The sequence below is a fragment of the Chenopodium album genome, chromosome 25 (assembly GCF_948465745.1).
Source record: "Chenopodium album chromosome 25, dcCheAlbu1.1, whole genome shotgun sequence".
In the NCBI taxonomy this organism is placed as follows: domain Eukaryota; kingdom Viridiplantae; phylum Streptophyta; class Magnoliopsida; order Caryophyllales; family Amaranthaceae; genus Chenopodium; species Chenopodium album.
The window spans coordinates 5,293,811-5,313,437 of NC_137858.1; the positions used below are offsets into that span (position 1 = coordinate 5,293,811).

Here is a 19,627-nt window from a genome sequence, read left to right on the forward strand (position 1 = left end):
ACTTGATAATGCATGCAAAACCCATAAATGCATCCAATCCTAAATTTGGATACAAGAAACTAACTTGTACCGGCCAATAATACATCACTACATACATACTTCATACTTGTGCCAAGTTGATGAATTCGATTTTGTTGTAAGTTATATAAAGTGCAAACATGAAATGTCAAACACACCAGGCCACTTGGTATCATTCAACCATCAACTTTAACTAAATCATAAGAATAAAAGATATGATAGAAGATAATGTAGGCTGTATGCATATATATATGTAGCTCACTAGCTCACAATGAATGGCAAGTAGGAAGCCAAGCGAGTCAAGCGACTAATAACCTTATCAGCTTTCTATGTTTGCCAAAAGTGGAGCATCACCATTTCGGATTTATTCTTGTATATATACATTTTTTTTTAAAAAAATATATTGCAATATGCCAATGTACCTTATTTATACGAGTGTGGCTTTTTTTTTTCTTCTTTGAGTTAAACGAGAATTTCATGCATTTAGTAGCTAGACTTTACAGCCACCAAAAAGAAAAATAGTACCGCGTAAAACTAAAATGGTCTTCAATATTCGGCATTTGCTATTTGCATGCTGGTGAACCCTTTCAACATACTCTCTATCAACTTTCATTTTTAAACAGTGCAAAGTGGTAAAGGTTGTATGTTATAAGCTAATTTAATTTACTTAAGACTAAAGAGTGAAATACTAAGCAATTAAGCATCAGTGATATACGGAGTAATAAGATTATTAAGTAAGATGGATAGATACATTGAAGGGCTCTAATACCATAATTAAAATGCTATTGTAAAATCCTAATAGTAGCATTTAGTTAGAAAAAGAAAAAAAAAACAAGTGGCTTGTAATTTAATGAATGAAAATAAAAGTAAATAATGCATGAAGACAAAGATGGGCTTGGTTTTGTGTGTGTTTCCTTGGTGATTTTCATTAGAAAATCTTATGAGTATAAATAAAATAAATTTTGGTTAAATAGGGGACAAGTTCATGATATTATTACACAATATCACGTTAACATTGTTACGACCACAAAAAATCTAGAAATATTGTTGATGACTTAAGTGAGGGTTTCCTCGACATCTTATCACTGGCCTTAAGAGTCTTAAACCAACAAAACTCATTTGTCATGCATTACTTTGTATTATATCCATACATAATAATTAATAAAATGCATGGGAAACAAACCTAATTAGTTACGGATCATATTATAAATAAAATTGTTAATTATTATTCCTAACACAAGCAACCATCTGATGATTGAATGTTGACGATGACCCTCGACTAGTTGTCATGTTGCCATACCCTCAATCATATTTCATACTTTAATTTGCTCTTTAATTTGCTTGTCCATTATTGCAATTCATCTCTTATAATTTCTATATTTAATTAGTTATCAATAAAATCTTTTTTCTTTATTGTTTTTGGCCGGTGCAATAATATGAATGTATTACAACATAAAAGAGGTTGAATATATTATATCTCTTCATTATAATTCAAGATACATATATCCTGGCCTTTTGTTTCAAAATCTAAGCGAGTAAATAATATGTATGTATTACAACATAAAAGAGGTTGAATATAATAAGCAATACATATCCTCTATCAATTAGATAAAAGTATAGACCAGCTCCTATAATTGGGTGTTTTAACAAGATGCAATACCAATTAGCTGGACATTCGGTTTAAGAATTCATTAATTAATCTACCCAAGCCATCCCCTGCCCCCCATATAATAAAGAAAATGGAATAATCATTTGATTTGGATTTTCTTTGGAATAAATCATCTGACTTGGATAATTAATTACATTTTGTATTCATCAATATAGTATACTATATATAGGAGCATCCGTCAGGGAAAACACAATATATTTAGATTGAAGACGGTTGGTATGGAGGGTTATACTTGTACTCGTAGTTTGTAGGACTAACTATATATTAATGCCGTAATTATATATATGTGCGTCAATTATCAGTTATGTATGTATATGGTGTTTAATTTGATTAATAATAATTGTGTGAATTGTGAGTAGAGTGTTGTTGTCATAAATCATAATAAGTCGTCAAAAAAAAAAAAAAAAAAAAAAGTCATAACCCATATCTTAGTTCATAAATACGAATTATACAGTATATTATTAATCAAGTAGCTGGCCTGATGGTATGATGTTTAAATGAAAGTTCAATAAAATTGGAAATTTAATAGTAGGAAAACTACTGCATGCATTTGACATCAGCTATAATGAATATCCAAACATCTTTTTTTATTGTAATAAAAATCCTGAAAGCAGCAGCAGCGCATGGCATGAAGGTCAATATGATATGGACAAAGTTCTAAAAGGGCTCATAAAAATATATATTTTGGCTACGTACATGGACATGAGCTATAGTTTTAATTTGTTGAACGAGATCATAAAAGATTGTGGCATACTCAATGGTACGTAGTATTTCTTTGAAAATATCTTGGGTGTAACTGTGTAAGTGGTTGATTGGTCGTATGCAAGTCTAATACTGGATCATCCTCTAATACTCGTTATAATAATAATAGTAGCATATGTCCAAAGTAACTAACCACTCTAACAAGTAAGACAACACTAAGCATGTCAATCTCTTAGAAAATAAAAATTAACTTCATATCAGTAATATGTCAAATGCCACATATTCATCCAATTACTCTGTCAAGATAAACTCAAAGTCTCATCCTTCTCATTCATCATCAATCAAATATTTATACACATAACTTAGAAACCTAATCAACGTAGGAATCTAATTCTATCTATCCTAGGAAATATTTAGTAAATCTTATCCTACGTAAAGATAACATAATATCAATACAAATATATCAAATATATTCCTAAGATATTCTTCCTTATCTTAACATCCCCCCTCAAGTTGGAGCATGGAGATCACGAATGCCCAACTTGGAAAGTAGAGTCTCGAACTGAGCCTTCCCCAAGGCTTTGGTAAAAATGTCTGCTAGCTGCTCCTTCGTAGGTACATACGAAGGTGAAATCAGTCCCTCCTGAATTGCATCTCTTACAAAATGCAAATCAATTTCAATATGTTTCGTTCTTTCATGAAATACAAGATTTTTAGCAATGTACAAAGCTGACTGGCTATCACAAAATAATTTCATACCCTGCGGATGTTGTACACCCAAAGCTCTTAGTAGTTGTTTCAACCACTTTAGTTCACATGTCGTAGCCGCCATAGACCTGTATTCCGCATCCGCAGACGATGTAGCAACTGTGGGTTGTTTCTTGGTCCGCCATGATATTGGGGAAAAACCAAGCAACACAAACCAACCCGTCAAAGACCTCCTAGACAAAGGACAACTAGCCCAATCAGAATCACACCAACCTTCAAGTTGCAATTCACTATCCGAGCGGAGAAGTATTCCTTGCCCCGGATGTTTCTTCAAATAACGCACTACTCTAAGTGCAGCCTCCCAATGTGCTTCCTTCGGATTCTGCATAAACTAAGATAAAATGTGAACAGAATATGCTAGATCTGGCCTTGTTACACATAAATAAATCAGACGACCAACAAGTCGTCTATATTTCTCCACATCCTCCAATACTCTGCCTTCCGCAAGAGCCAATTTATGATTTTGTTCCATCGGAAAATCTGCAGGCTTAGCTCCCAACAAACCAGTTTCAGAAATAATGTCTAATGCATATTTCCGTTGACACATATAAATTCCCTGCTTACTTCTCGCAACCTCAAGTCCTAGGAAGTATTTTAATACTCCCAAGTCCTTCATCTTAAAACAATCTCCTAAATATGCCTTAAATCTTGATAAGGCTTCTTTATTGTTCCCTGCAACAATCAAGTCATCAACATATATCAACACATTCAACTACAATGTTCCTCTGGTGAATGTGAATAAAGAATAGTCTGAGTAGGATTGCTTAAATCCATACTTCTTCAAAGCTGCAGTTAACTTTGCAAACCAACATCTGGGAGCCTGTTTCAAACCATACAATGATTTTTCCATCCTGCACACATAATCAGAATTATTTTTATTGAAACCTGGAGGAATTTTCATGTAAATTTCCTCCTCCAAGTCTCCATGTATAAAGGCATTGTGCACATCCATCTGATGTACTTCCCAATTCTTCACTGCTGCTACTGCTAAGAATGTTCGAACTGTAGTCATCTTCGCAACTGGCGCAAATGTCTCATTGTAGTCAAGACCTTCCACCTGATGATTGCCTAATATCACCAATCGTGCTTTCAATCTTAACAAGTTCCCATGCTCATCACGTTTCTCTGTATACACCCACTTACTTCCCAAGGCTTTCTTCCCTGGTGGAAGTTTCTGAAGGACCCAAGTGCCTTGCTCTTCCAGAGCTCTTATCTCTGCAGCCATCGCATCTCGCTAACCTGCATGTTTCATTGCCTCTTTGAAAGATCTAGGCTCATTCCCTGATGTTATAGCTGCAATATATTTTTTATGTTTCTCAGAAAAACGTGAGCAATAACCAAAATATGTGAGAGGATAAGGAGTACCTGAGGAAGATGATATAGGAGTCGATGTACTTGAAGATGAACTGTATTTCCGTATTGTGTGAGTGACAAAATCTCGATATTTAGGGTTTGGTATCTTCGGTCGTTTCCCTTTCCCCAAGTCCTCAACATTCCCCTCCACACGTTGCTGCAGAGGCTCGGCATCCCCTTCGACACCCTGCTGCTCACCTCCTGGCTGCTGCCCCGCAAGCGCACACCCCCTGTCAGCGTCTGCTGGGATTGCTGCGTGCTGGACAGGGGATGTTCGGGGCTGTGCAGCATCTTCAACACCACCTGGCTGCTGCTGGGCTACGGGTGGCTGTTGGTGCTGCACCCCGGGCTCCTCATATGCAACACCCCACCCCTCATCATCACTAAACACTTCATCTACCACCCCCAACCGAGGCTGCTCATGTACCCCCGTATTTGCCTTCACCGAGTCTTTAATAAATGGGAAAGTACTCTCAAAAAATCGCACATCACGGGACACAAATAACTCCCCGGTCTCTAAGTCAAGAACTCTCCAACCCTTTTTCCCAAATTGATATCCCAAAAAAACACACCTCCTACTACGACTAGCAAATTTATCCCCCTTGCACCTTTGATTGTGAGCATAGCACAAACAACCAAAAACTCTAATATACTCATAGGACGGTGGTTTATTGAATAATATTTCAAAAGGAGTTTTGTTGTCAAGTAAAGGAGTTGGAGTTCTATTAATTAAATGACATGCTCCTAAAACACACTCACCCCAAAATTTCAATGGCAAATTCCCTTGAAATCTCAAAGCCTGGGCTACATTTAAAATATGTTGATGTTTTCTCTCTACTCTCCCATTTTGTTGAGGGGTTCCCACACACGATGTTTCAAAAATCATGCCATTAGAATGAAAATAATCCTTCAAATTATTAAATTCTGTGCCATTGTCACTCCGAACAATTTTAATAACATGATTAAATTGTCTTTTCACCATAGCAACAAAATTCAAAAACATTAATTCAACCTCTGTTTTATTTTTCAATAAATAAATCCACACTCCTCTAGAAAAATCATCAACTATTGTTAAAAAATAATGGGCACCACATGAAGAGGGGGTTTTATACGAACCCCATAGATCTATATGCACAAGTTCAAATGTACAACTTGCTTTATTCTCACTAATTGGAAAACTACATCTAGGTTGTTTTGCACGAGGACAAACATCACAAACTTTATTATTTTTCCTAAATGAACTACTCACATTTGGAATCATTCGCAACACCGACTCTGAGGGATGTCCCATCCGTTGATGCCATAGGTCAAACGAAGAATCTCCTTCCACTGCTAGAACCTTCACTTGAGGAACACCACGGAATATATACAGTCCATCCTCGCGTTCACCCACACCAATCACCTTCCTCGTCTGCGGGTCCTGTATAACACATATTTTGTTAGTAAATTGCATCATACACTTGGATTCATCATTTAATTGAGTCACATAAATTAAATTGCACGTTAATTGAGGAACATAAAGCACATTCTCGAGTTTTAAACCACCCGGCAATATCACTGTCCCTAATACATCCGCAGCTGCCGACTTTCCGTCTGGCAAACCTACGGGACAATTTTGTATTTTCTTCACGTTCTCAAGCAATGTCAAATCACATGTAACATGATTTGAGGCACCTGTATCCACAATCCAAGGTATATTATTTATCTTACCATGCAACTGCTTATTTTTCAAGATGTCCAAAATTTGTTGGACTTGAGTGGCACTCACGCCAACCAAATTAGCTGCTGCATCGTCAGTCGAGGAAGCTTGTGATTGTTGCTGTGAGGAGCCGCCTACCTTGTTTGCTCGTACAGGCTGCTGCTGGGACGAGGGTGCTGCCGAGTTGCTGCCATGAGTGCGAGCTCCTCCACGGCCAGCCCCTCGTCCTCCTCTACCGCGGCCCCTGCCTCTTCCGCCACGACCACGTTCCCCCCACCACTCGGGGTAACCAATGAGCTGAAAACACTCACTCACGTCATGGCCTACACGATTACAATGGGTGCAAAACTTGTCACTATTATCCTCATATTTCGGTTTTGCCTTTGAATCCACCTTAAATGCTACTGCATTCTCCACCTTCGTACTACCGTCCTGCAATCTCTCGGCCATTGCTATATTTTGGTAAGCAATGTCCACACTTGACAATGGTAGTTGCGCAAGAAGTTGAGCTCGAATTGCTGCATAGTGAGCATCCAAGCCAATTAAAAAATAATGCAGGTAGTCTTCTTCTCGAATACTTTCTACTTGTGTAACAATATTACACTCGCACTTCCCACAACCGCACTTAGGAACCCGAACATAATTCAAGAGCTCTTTCCATATCTTTGATAATCTGCCAAAGTAATCCGCCACGGACTCCGTAGAAGCTTGTTGGCATGCTCCCAAAGCAGTCTTCAATTGACATACTCGTGTGCCACTGACCACACAAAATCTGTTTTTAAGATTAAGCCATAAGATACTAGCATCATCATAATCACCAATGGTCGATCGAACCTTGGGGTCAAGCGTATTTGTGATCCATGAAACTAACATGGATTGTACAGCAATCCAATCTTCTAACTTCTTTTCATCCGTCGGCATCTTGATTGATCCATCTACGAAGCCAAATTTTCGTTTGGCCATTAATGAGCGTCGAATAGCTTGAGCCCATTCATCATAATTCTCACCACGCAATTGTATAGGCGTGATTATACTTCCCGGAGCATCACTAGAACCGAGATAATACGTCAAGTCTACAGGGGTTTTGTCACCCATCTCCAACCAATTTATGATCTTCGTTTTTCTTGATTTGTGTTTGTTTTGTGTATTTTCAGGTTAATTTTCACGGCAAAAAAATTTGATTCTTGCCCTGGCTCATGATACCATGTCAAGATAAACTCAAAGTCTCATCCTTCTCATTCATCATCAATCAAATATTTATACACATAACTTAGAAACCTAATCAACGTAGGAATCTAATTCTATCTATCCTAGGAAATATTTAGTAAATCTTATCCTACGTAAAGATAACATAATATCAATACAAATATATCAAATATATTCCTAAGATATTCTTCCTTATATTAACATACTCAATCCTTTACAAACATTTTTTTTAAAAAAAAGATAAATAGGAATAGGAGGTGGAGTAATTTGTACAAACTGAGTATATTGTTACATTTTTATTATCTTTTTGTTAATCCTATCTAATCGAAATTTAGATCAACTTTGCCTGGATTAGTGACCTGGACAAATTTGGAGGATAGAGAGAAGTAAGGAAATCCCCTTCTTCAAAATTGTCTTTAATGGGAGATTGAACCTCAAATCTGATTGAAAGGTACTATCCTTTTCATTCACTACTTAGCTAAAAATTATACTTTCTTTTTTAAAAAAAAATTTTAAGTTAACACATTTTGACTTTGATATTATCAATTACATAATACTAAAGGCGAATCTGACATGACACTTGTCATGTTCTGATTAAAAATTTTCCCGCCACTTTTTTCTTTCCCTTTTTATTTTTTCTTTTTGTACAAAATCTTCATTAATATCAATTTATATAACCTATAATATTTAACCTTCAATTTGGCAATTATATTTGAAATGTATTCTATATGCATATTTTTTTATAATTTTTATAATAGGTATTTTTCTATAATAAACAAACATATAAGGTAATATATTAAATTAGAATAACGTACTAATCCCGTACTTCGTATCATTCTACAATGTATTTTTTTCCTTGAAAGTTTTTTTTTGCTCCAACCAGGATTAGACACTTTAGCTTTTACTATAAATTTTTTGATTTATTTATAGTTATAACACTACAATTCAATAACTATAAACATAAATATAAAACAAAAATTAAAAAACCTTGATTATTAATTGTCGTAAGAGTTAAGTCAATTAAATTTGTATAAAATATTTTTCCGGTTATAGTTGCTATAAAATATTGTGCCGGTCAAAACATGCCAGCAAAATAGGGAAATACGGGGTATATAATTACATTGCACGGGTTATAATTAACATAAATTTTATTCTCATATAAACAGTATAACCATTAAATTTGAGTGTTTTTTTTTAATGTTTATTAATCAATAACTTTTGATAACAATATAATATTAATTCAAGTTATTTTTTTTTTGAAAAGAAATTCAAGTATTTGTTTTAATTTTTTTTTTATATATAAATATATTTATGTTATATTAACATTGTAATTCATAATTTGATTAAGTAAAACCGTGCATTGCACGGGACCTTAAACTAGTTCTTCAATATTCACAAACTCTATTTTAACTAACATTTGTGAGTTATAACGATGGGAGACCTTGTTAAATTTGTCTCAGTGTAAAATTTTAAAATATTATTTCATAGCTTTTTCTATAATTCACTTATTGATAATTAGAGATATTTTTTATTAAAATTGATGGATTGGTAATTGTAATACGAAAATTGTGTCAATTACTGTATAAAAGAACGAGAAAGTACTAGGTATTATTTATTTACTTTTTTGAAGAAATATTACTCCATAGTCCGTAAGACATAGGGAGTACTTATATTTTTGCACTAGTACAGCAGTACTAGTAAAATAATTTTAAAAAATAAATTATTGTTTGAATATTGTAGGGCTGTATTAATTCAAAAAAAAAAAAAAAAAAAAATTGTAGGGCTAAGGGCTGTATGAAGATGAGGCCCATTAAAATAAAGCATCTACCAAGTGACTTGAGCCATCTCTGCAAACATGGCTCCAGTTGGGCTCGAGAAGATCTAGCATTGTCCCCCAACTTGTCGTATTTGGTGACGTATTTTAACTTGTTCCCAAAAATTGTCATTTCTTCTGCGATTTTCTTGTTATACCAATCACTAATCGGCCTTTCTACATCACCAAAACATGCCTTCAAGTCCTTTCACTGTCTTTTAAATTATTATTTATTGGACCTAAATATCAAATCTGAATACGAATTCTTCAACTTTTTACAGCATATATACAACTTTTTTACATGGAATATATATCTACGGAGTATAGTACCAGAATAAGATTTGGGTTCGCATATTAACTCTGTTAACACAAGTCATTAACACAGTAGCGCGAATCGCGGTAAGTAAGCAACAGGTTTGGCATGTTGCTGTGAATCAAGAGAGATGGAAGAAATTTGGTGTTGCAGGATAGAAATGCATGCTCTTCAAATTCAAATAATGTTGTATTGGTAATGTGAAAGTAGATGTACATTACATATACTCCAGTGTTGATGTTGCAGATACTGTCACTGACTGACTGATAGGTCATTCATTGGTAGCCAGGATGACCAACTGATGTATTGATAAAAAGAAGAGGATAAGAGTATTTTAATCAAGTGAAGAAGATTTTATACAGTTTGATTGCGTCATAAAGGCAAGGGTGATGCAGAGTTTGATGAATCAAATCTAGGCCTGCTATATTTTGGGAGGGAGAAACTGATACTGTCATATCATTCTGAAACTGAAAAGTGAGATAGATGGTATAAAGAAAGTGGAGAAATGGTTGTAAACTGGAAAAAGACCAAACAGCAGAGAGCGTAGCGAAGAAAGCATTCAACAAAAAATAGAATAAGATATCTCAAATACCATGGATAGCATGCCCATCCCTTTTTCACTCATGTCACCTGACTGTCTAACAGAGTATCGCACAAAATCTACTACTGTACGAGTATAAAAGCTACCTTTGGTCTTCTTTCATACCACATAACATTTGGCAATTGATTTTGGCACACCCTATGTTGATTTTGGCACACCCCTATGTGAGAAAAGCATAGAAAACCGTGCTCTCACATAGGGGTGTGCCAAAATCAACTAAGGGTGTGCCAAAATCATTTCCCATAACATTTTTATTGCTACTATTACTATACCACATATTTCACTATTAATAAAAGTGAGTAATATTTTGAAAATGGACAATGATACGAACAATCTAGAGCTTTGAAAGCCTTAATGATTATAAGTTTTTGCAATAGGTTTCCGACAACCAACACCAACACCAACACCAACAATTGTGTTAATTGGCACTTGTGACAGTTTATCCTAATCTCAAGCTTACAAACCAAATTAAGCTTTAAAAAAATAAGCTGCTTAGCACTTAGGTGGTCTAAATTTTACTTTATCACCTGTTTGTTTAACTCTTGACAGAAACGGTTGAGATTGTTTGTCATAATTACAAATGAAAACAGTAAATAGTGGTCACAAAAAGATTGGAATCCAGATATCCCATTACCTTCTGTAAAAAATTTCATATGCTTAACATTAAGTGCTCACTTTAGCTTTGCCAATGAGATACAAATAAAACACTTTGCCACAAATATCATGTTTGGACATGCCTATGATACTAGTTTCTCTGTATATCACGAGCGATTTCTACACACTTGCTTAAAAGCTCAGAATAAGCATGGGATCAGGAGCCTATATGCCATGGCAAAAAGAATAGAAAAATAGAGATTCTTTTATGATTTACCTATCATCTAGTATACTTTACAATATGTAATTCCCATATATTAACGACTCATTCTATCAATGCACCACTAGCCTACCCATGATGGTAAAAGAATTCTAGACACAGGAAAAATGTATGTTTTTTGGGGCCTTTTGGGCTGACCAAATAGGTGACTTCAGATGCGTGTAATCAGTCCAATAACTCAGGAGAAATTTGGCCAAAGATATCAGGACATGATTCCCAGTTGCCCTGTTCCCTGGCCTCCCAATACCCTCCGACCAATTGATATGTGTCGGTTTCTTTATCCTTGGCGAACCACCGTGGCTTCCAGCCCCTTTCTTGCATTTTTCGAGCCTGGAATGGCAAGCACAAACAGTTTTTTACTACATCTTTCAGATCTCTAACCTTGAAAGATTTGTCCCCTCAAAGAAAGAAAACTAAGGAAAAGCATAGGGAGCCAAATTCAATAATTAAACATTGCTATCACAAATTTAATTACCTGCCGCTGCCTTTGCTCTAGCCGCAACTTCTCTGCATTTGCCTTCTCATACTCCCCGTTTTCCAGGTACCTCTGGTCGGGCCTTAGCCTAGAATCAGTAGGGGGCAGCTTCTCCTATAAAACAGAAACAAAAAATAAATAATCCAAATCCACAAATAAGCACAAATGACCCTCTGAAGATATATTCCCAACTTCATTAGCTCTCAATCTGTCCCAAAGTGAGTCATTCAAGGACTTTGCTTTGCAGTATCCATGCATAACAATTGCTCAGGAGGTCTTGTTTAACTAGCCTAAGGCGCAGCTCTTAAAAATGAATCAATCTGCAAGCTCTAATTCAATTAGAACAATGAAACTAACCAGGGTTGATCATTCCAACAAATGAGATAGTCCAGGGTTGGCCTAACTCTTTATGGGTGGGCTCAAAACATTTATATGGAGTACCAATCAAGAGTAATTTAAGGTAGAATCAGGAACTGTAGCAACTGGAATTTGAGCAAGAATAAAAGGGACATTGGATCTCAGTAGTTACCTTTAATCCAGGAGTAAGCTCATTCAATGTCATTGCAAAGCGAGTTAGATTATATCTGGTAGGGTATCTGGGAGGCTTGCTTCGCCTCCACAATAACCGGGCTTCTGAGACAGCATCTCCCTTTCCTTTACCTAAGCAGTCACCATTTACATAATGCATGCTTTCATCCCACTTCCCAAACAATGTAGCAACTGTTTTCCCATTTCTGTCTTGCACTATACCTTGTACCTGGAAAGCAATCAGATATTTAGCAAGCAGGTAAAAATTTCTTGATGTGTTAAGCATCAACATAAACCTACTCCTCTTGTATTATAGCAACAAGGCAAGGTCAACTGTCAAATTTAAGATCACCAACTTCAAATAATACACAAGTTTACTAGAAATCCAACTCGAGAACAAGAAGGCTGTACAATTTTAATCCAGGGTATAAATAATTCTGCAGAGTCCAGACATTAACTTTTACACTACCAAGTACTTGCTAGAATCTTAAACATGAGAGCAAGGTATCCAATGGCAACAGAAACAAATTCATTAGAGATGAAATAGAAGGAAAAACTAATGTTATGTAGTTCTGCATTGGTTTTCCACATTTTCTAGACCTTTTTCAGGGCAGCGGAGGGTGATGAGCCTGAAGCTTAGGTGTTTTCTACATCAAATCTACCTGATTTGAAAACAAACGGAAAAGATCTTTTAAATCCATTTAAGTGATTTAATAAATTAGTAATGTTACCCATCATAGGTCAACCAACTCCTCACAAGCTCCCCCCCCCCCCCCCCCCCCCCCCCACAAAAAAAAAAGATGGAACAAGGCAGGAAATGCAAAAAGAAAAAGGCCCTGATCCTCTGGAAAACAAAAGGTAGACAGTGACAAAAACAGACAAGATGTTAATTTAATGTTGGTGAAGAGTGAAAATCATCAAGGTTTGGTTTGGGGAGGAAGAGGGACAGTACCTGTCGAGGAGTTCGGTCAATAATAGACTGCTCCTTGAACTTCAGCTTGCAGGAATACTCCCGATTTCCCTGTATACGCATCGTACCATAGTGTTCGCAATATAGCTTTCCTAATATAAGATTGTATATGGATGTGGTTACCTACAAAAAAAAGAAAAAAAAAATTTCTTTGTAATTCAGAAATTGAGCATAAGAGAACACTTCATATTAGCCAATAGTTGTTTATATAGCTCACCTTACTCCATTGAAATACTTCTCCATCATCAAACTCTAATGTCAGAATTCCAACAGGATCAAGTTGTATAGAGCGGCCCCAAAATTTACTTTTCAAATTGCTGTCCCCCCATAATCTCCATCCAGTTCCATCACAATGACAGGCAACAATCATAGGATGATGACTTACCTAGCACAAAATAACAAACCTAACGATTCAGTTTCCTTGTTCCAAAATAATAACCCGCTATTTTATTTCCAGAACTTCAAGGTCTCAATTCCAAATCATCATAAGAAACTTACCAAATGACATGAAAAGCATTATCAATAACAAAATAGAATTGTAAAATAGAAATCACTGATAATATGGCACTTTCAGGTGAGAGATAGAAACCTTTTCTGAGAAAAAACGGAGTCCTTTATCAGGAAAATCAGCTTCATAAGTTTCTCCCAACAATGGATTAAATGGCTTGCAGATTCGTCCCTCAGTAGAGGCATATCCAGAAACAGCAAACGCAGCTACATTGAGGATTCTCATAAGGCTATTTCCCTGAAGATAATCATATCAACAACACAATCAAGAATAAGAATGTAAATCAGTTCACAGATAGATTATGCGATAAGCACAAAAAACCAATCCTAACAAAGGTTTGAGCCATATGAAACAATTGTTAAGCCTTTCTAATTTCTATACAGCACATGGAGAAGACACAATTTCAGTTTTCAACTTCCCAACAACAACAGGCCAGGTGGGGAGTACGCTAACCTAAATTCACATATCTGAAAAATGACTGGAAAAGGAAAATGAGAAAGCAACCTCTAGGGGATCGAATTGAACAAGATTTTCATAAAAGAAATTAAATACATCATAAAATCTCATCTCTGTCCAATTAATGCAGATTGAAGAAATTTGACAAAAGCTGCAATATTTTTGTTTGAAATAGGCACACAATATCAAGCAGAAAGACAAGGCAGATTCACCAATTGTGGAATTCTGGCAATACGAATAGCATATTTAAAAGGCAATGAAGAAATCAAGATGAGACAAAACGACATGACATGATCTTGAATATTACCTGCTTTCCCCATGCGTTTGCCCTGTCAAGAAGATACGAATACTCCAATTCTTCAAAGCATTTTTGAAGAGAAGAGATTGGTTCATTAAAATAAACAGGAAGACAAACTTTTGTAAGATCTTTTCCAATATTATCTTTTATCATAGACCAAAGACTAACTCCTTTCTCTTTCTCCTTAGGATCAGGCAATTTCTTACGCCGTTTGACATAAGGAAAGTTAGCTACTGCATCTTTGATAGAAGGATCAACATCCTCCTCAGATTCAGCAGCATGAAAATCATCATCATCCGAAGAAAAAGATGATATCCTCAAATCAGATGCACTGCTTTTGAAAGAACTTGATGATAAGAAGTCCCTAGTGTCAAAAAAGGCGTTTTCATCTTCATCTGTGTCTTCCTCTGCAGCATCAGCCCTATCATTATCATCATCAGAATCACTTGGAGTTGCTTCTGCAGGATGGACAGACACGTAATGTGAAAATAAAATAAGTCAGCAACAACTTTTTCCATTCAGCCATAGCAAGAAGATAGGGCATTATTCAGCATATAAATTTGGAAAGTACAACCCATCCTCGATTGTGCGCACTAAACAAAGTTAATAAAAAAAGAAAGCTATAATTTAAGGATGAAAATCACATGATCTGAAAGTGCATCGGACTGTACAGAAAAACACAAGCTAGTCTTTGTTACTCAAATTCTAGAAAATTATTGCAAATTTACATGCCATCAGTTACAAGAATTTTAGTTAGCATTGCTGACCTTTCAGTTTGAAACAAGAGCAATATATAGTAGCCAAAATTCCAAAATATAGAAATACAATCAAATGATTCAGATCAATACTCAGACAAATTATTAAATAATCAGGAACTAGGCTCAATGTCAGAGCCACAGTGCACAATCCCAAACATGAAATGCAAAGCTATATCATATCAACATGAAATGGTTGGTAAAGCTGAGATCAAGCCCAACTCTTCCTGATTCTTCCAGTACTAAAGAAGGCATTTTGGAGACTTACAAAGATAGAAAAACCAACCAGAACAACTAAACAATGTCAAAACATAAAAAAATTACCACTAGATTTATCTTGTTTTGTTCTGGAGGTCGCCCCTTGCTCTTTTGACTGCTTCTGACTCTCGTCAACAACTGTGTTCTCCAAGTCCACCTTTTCGGTCTACAACAAGGCCAAATAAAAAAGAAAGAATTCTCTTAGAGGTCAGAATTACCATTTCAGCAATTTATTAAGCAAGTATTGTGTATAACTAATTAATCTAGAAACAAGAATAACTTGCAGTATCTTCTAATTAGAATGCAGAACAGCAACTCAAATCTTCATAGTTCAGTGGTTTTGAATTGCTAATGGAGTTGATCTATTCCCTTGCAATACATAATAGGTTATACATTGAAAAAGTTGCAAATTTGCTATAGTCGAGACAAAAGCCTTAGAAACCTTGTCATAGCAGACTTTAGATCAGAGCAACTGTAAGTTGTGGGGGGGGGGGGGGGGGATCTCAGACTGATTCAATATTAATTTTTTAATATAAATCTGTTCAAATGCAACATTTTTGAGCTTCAGATAAGTCCATCTTCAATCTGCTGTCAGAAGCTGACAATAGGGATACCAAAGATTAAGTCTACACCCTCAGATCATCAGATGCCATTAGTGCAATACTGCCTTGATAGAAGAAAAATGCAGAAAATTAAACTGTTTAAAAGCAATGGGGAAAAGGAATGCACAAGATGACTGGAAGACAGCAACCAAGGGAAGAGTAATCCAGTTAGTCAAAGAAATTTGCTTCGATGTGCTATCAAGATGCACCAGCAAAACAGCCGAAGAAGCTGAGTATTGATCAGGGAAAGTCAGGTGAAAGCTGATAACAGTTGGATACTAATGAACAGATTTCACTCATATCATACATAATATCTCGTCTAAGTTGACATTGGCAGCATCAAATCCAGTACTCCACCATTAAATACCCCAACTTGAATACACCATAGGTACTCGGAAAATGAAGTTATCATCAAATATTCACTTATCACAATTGGTGTACAAAGTTTGACTTGGTTACAAAAACAACTATATTAGAGCCTAAATCCCCCATCCCTTCAAAAAAAAAAAAAAAAAAAAAAATCAGCTTCATGAGCCAAAATGTCAAAGATGCATCTCCATGAGTCACTCAAGTAGAATCTTCTCCACCTAACTCATCTGCAATATCATATAGTTACGATTTTCTTTATTATATAAGTTTAAATATTTTTTAACAGATTAAATAGTTTGTTACATATAAAACAAAAAATTTAATAAAAAAGAATCTGATTATTATCTATACCTTTTTATACCACTTTCATTCAACTCATCCTTGATTTACCTCTACTTAAAAAGAATTCTATAAAAAATCTATGCAAATCAATAGTGTCCAGCCACCTAATGAATCCTAAATCCTAACAGTCTGCAAGTAGTTGCAAAGAATTTAGCAAGGAGATTGGTAACTCCGTAACATGAACATATAAAGCTCTGTTTGATACTTTGATGGACTGATAAGAGTGTCTGGTGATAATACATGCTTGATTACTCATGTATGCAGTTTGTGGAAGTGGAGTGATGCAATTGTGACTCCCATAGCAATGACCTGGAGTTGAGTCCTCATACATTTCATCACTCAGAAAACAATCACCCCAATTGAGTTTCCCTGAGACAGATACTAGAGGCCAAGTATAGGACTCATATATACCTTGGTAAAAATGTAAGCTTGGTCCTGAGATCTAAATAATTTTATGGATTCTTGGAAATTAATTGAACATTATACAATACTACTGTCCAAAAATATTTGCCTTAAGTTTAAAAAAAGAGATTTCATAATATACCTATTTAATAGATTAATTAATATATTGTTAATTACAATAGTGGGAAGGCAGGCTATACAGGAGAAACTGAAGAAGAATGCTGAAACCGATTAGCAGGCTGTTCTCTAATTTTGTTAACATGTACCTCTAAATGACGCAACGTATCAATAAGCATCCATTGCTTCTGCTTGAGCAATACAAGTTGATTCTGCATCCCTGCAAACTCTGCCCTCATAATTTGCTCACTGTCCTGTATGACCGCTTCACTGACACCCTCTTGTTGGAGCCTTTGCCTCAGCTTTTCAGTCGACAGAGCAACATTGTCAATCGGGGCCATCAGCTCGCTGTTGGACATCCGAGGAAACATATCCTTAACAGCTTGCAGGGCATCCACCCAAGTCATTCGATCCTCACGAGTTTCAGCTCTTAAATGCAGCCTCTTTGTACCAGTATAAATGGAAAATCTCTTGTCATCTGATCTGCTTTCGCGAATTGATGAAACCTTCAATAACAGGAACTTTCAAAGTTCAATCAAAAGTATCATGAACAAGAAATCATAGCGCTAATAGAGATAATTCTGACGAATATCAATAAAGCAAAATAACAAGCTCCCTCAATTCCAGTTAAAATTCAAAGTAATTGTACAAAAACTTAACTAATCATCATGTCACATCTATTCAGTAACTACCTAAATCATGAGAATATACAGTACCAAGTACAAACTAACATTTCCCAAATCTAAAAAAAAAAAAAAAAAAAAAAAAAAAACCAACTTTCTCTTCTCACAAAATCTAATAAAATTATACATATGATATCGATCCAAAAATTGAATAATATGAAAATGAAAAAGAGGAAAAAGTACCTTGAGGTGAACCTCACCAAAGGGTTTACGGCGGAGAGAGTTGGAGGAAGAATTGTTACCGGAACGGCGAATTCTGCGCATAGACTCATCGCCGATGACCTTGAAACCCTTCTCAGACTCCAAAGTAAGGGTAATTTTATGAGGTCCATGAATTTTATAATAAGAAAGAACACCATCTTGTAGCACAAACCACCTCGGTCTCCATCCTTTTCCATAATTAACCCATTTATACAATATCCCACATATTCCATTTCCAACAATATCGTTAATCTTCACTTCTCTCTGATCCACCGTCGACAATTGCTGGTGATTTTGACTGTTCAAAATACTGCTATTATTATTGTAATTGTTATTATTACTATTACTATGATTATTATTGTGATTTTGATGAATTTGATTTGTAATTTGATTGGAAGCGTTGGTGATGGTGCTGGTGGAGGTGGTGGCGGTGGTTGTATTCTCTCTCCTCCTGATCGCCGCATCATTGTAGCCGTTAATTTGCGGAGCGTCGGCGGAGGAGAGAGAGTGGGACGGCATTGGAGGGAATTTAGAGGGTTGGTCGCGATTTGAGATTGGAGAAACGCAGCAAAAAGGATGCATGTGATCCCTAATTTCCCTGATTTGTTTGAATAAAATTAGGATTTTGAGCGGATCATCTGACCGGAGTGAAGTGAACAGGCAGTTTCCGGTAGCGTATCATCGGATTCCGGTTGATTGAATAAACGGGGCGGGTTGAATGAATCCGAATGATGAATTTTTGAAAAATAGGAGAGAGAAAGTCGGGGATGACCGGAGACTCTGGAAAGAGAAAGAGGAGAGAGAAGAAATGTTGAATGGGGTGGTGAGGTGGTTTTTCGGTTTAAAGTTTGTATTATTCAGGCGGTTGGAATATGCCTTTTATTTTCCTATTTTACTAATCTTCATCACGTCAATTTTTGAGGTTTTCTTTTAATGCTTTATCTCCTACGTTTACAATTTACCCTTGTCATTTTTAAAATTTTTTTTTTTTCAATTTTCATTTATGCCAATTACAAATTTTCAATTGTCATTTATAAAAAAAAAAAATTAATAAATGTTAGGGGATTTTATATCATCAAAGTAAATCAAATTTCGCCAAAGCAATGATGCTTTTGGAGGAAAACATTCATACAAATACGTTCCACATAATCACTATATTTCATCTAGCTACAATTGTGATTACTCTTATATGGAGTATTTGAATAATTAAGAAAATAGAATACATTCTCTTGAGATAAGTTATCGATGTTCAAATTCCTCAAAAAAAAAAAAAAAAAAAAAAAAAAAAAAAAAAAAACAATTAAGTGAGTTTTATTAAGTTTTGATAAGTTTATATTGATTGTAATCTTAGCTAGATGCATATGCGGTGATTTGTATATTTAACAAAAGGAAGCAATTCAAAGTTCAAATTAGATAATGAATGGACAAGGTTGTGATTTGTGAGGGGGTCAATGCTCGTTATTGTGACGGGGAGGAGGATGGTTGGACACTCACACTAGTATATAAGTGATGAATATTGAAAAGAGAAATCTTTTTTTTTTTCTCTGATAATGGAAAATTCGTCGTACTAGTACATGATTTGTTAATCTCTTTGTAATAGAAGATTGATTTGACAAAATACTCAAAAGCAAGACCGTTTATACAAGA

The 19,627-nt window shown here is 35.5% G+C and overlaps 2 protein-coding genes across 2 annotated transcripts; both read right to left on the reverse strand.

Annotated features, from left to right (window-relative positions):
- Positions 1-5,805: 5,805 nt before the first annotated feature.
- LOC145615523 (uncharacterized) lies at positions 5,806-7,390 on the reverse strand. Its single transcript, XM_081670597.1, has 2 exons — positions 6,221-7,390; positions 5,806-5,930 (listed from the first exon to the last, which is right to left on the reverse strand). The coding sequence occupies exons 1-2, from the start codon at positions 7,302-7,304 to the stop codon at positions 5,896-5,898; spliced, it is 1,119 nt and encodes a 372-aa protein (XP_081526723.1). The 5' UTR covers positions 7,305-7,390; the 3' UTR covers positions 5,806-5,895.
- Positions 7,391-10,836: 3,446 nt separating this feature from the next.
- On the reverse strand, positions 10,837-18,838 carry LOC145613255 (oxysterol-binding protein-related protein 1C-like). Its single transcript, XM_081668326.1, has 10 exons — positions 17,963-18,838; positions 17,246-17,602; positions 15,331-15,430; positions 14,261-14,709; positions 13,579-13,734; positions 13,207-13,374; positions 12,972-13,112; positions 12,021-12,248; positions 11,492-11,605; positions 10,837-11,346 (listed from the first exon to the last, which is right to left on the reverse strand). The coding sequence occupies exons 1-10, from the start codon at positions 18,560-18,562 to the stop codon at positions 11,182-11,184; spliced, it is 2,478 nt and encodes an 825-aa protein (XP_081524452.1). The 5' UTR covers positions 18,563-18,838; the 3' UTR covers positions 10,837-11,181.
- Between the last annotated feature and the right edge of the window lie 789 nt (positions 18,839-19,627).

Bases quoted from the DNA above. Each gene is read 5' to 3' on its own strand.
- LOC145613255 (XM_081668326.1), bottom strand. From the start codon at position 18,562: ATGCATCCTTTTTGCTGCGTTTCTCCAATCTCAAATCGCGACCAACCC. The intron at 15,431-17,245 runs GTACATGTTAAC...GCCTTGTTGTAG, and splicing joins ATACGTTGCGTCATTTAGAG to ACCGAAAAGGTGGACTTGGA. The intron at 13,735-14,260 runs GTAATATTCAAG...GATTATCTTCAG, and splicing joins CAAACGCATGGGGAAAGCAG to GGAAATAGCCTTATGAGAAT.
- LOC145615523 (XM_081670597.1), bottom strand. From the start codon at position 7,304: ATGGGTGACAAAACCCCTGTAGACTTGACGTATTATCTCGGTTCTAGT. The intron at 5,931-6,220 runs GTAAGATAAATA...TGTGTTATACAG, and splicing joins GAAAAATAAGCAGTTGCATG to GACCCGCAGACGAGGAAGGT.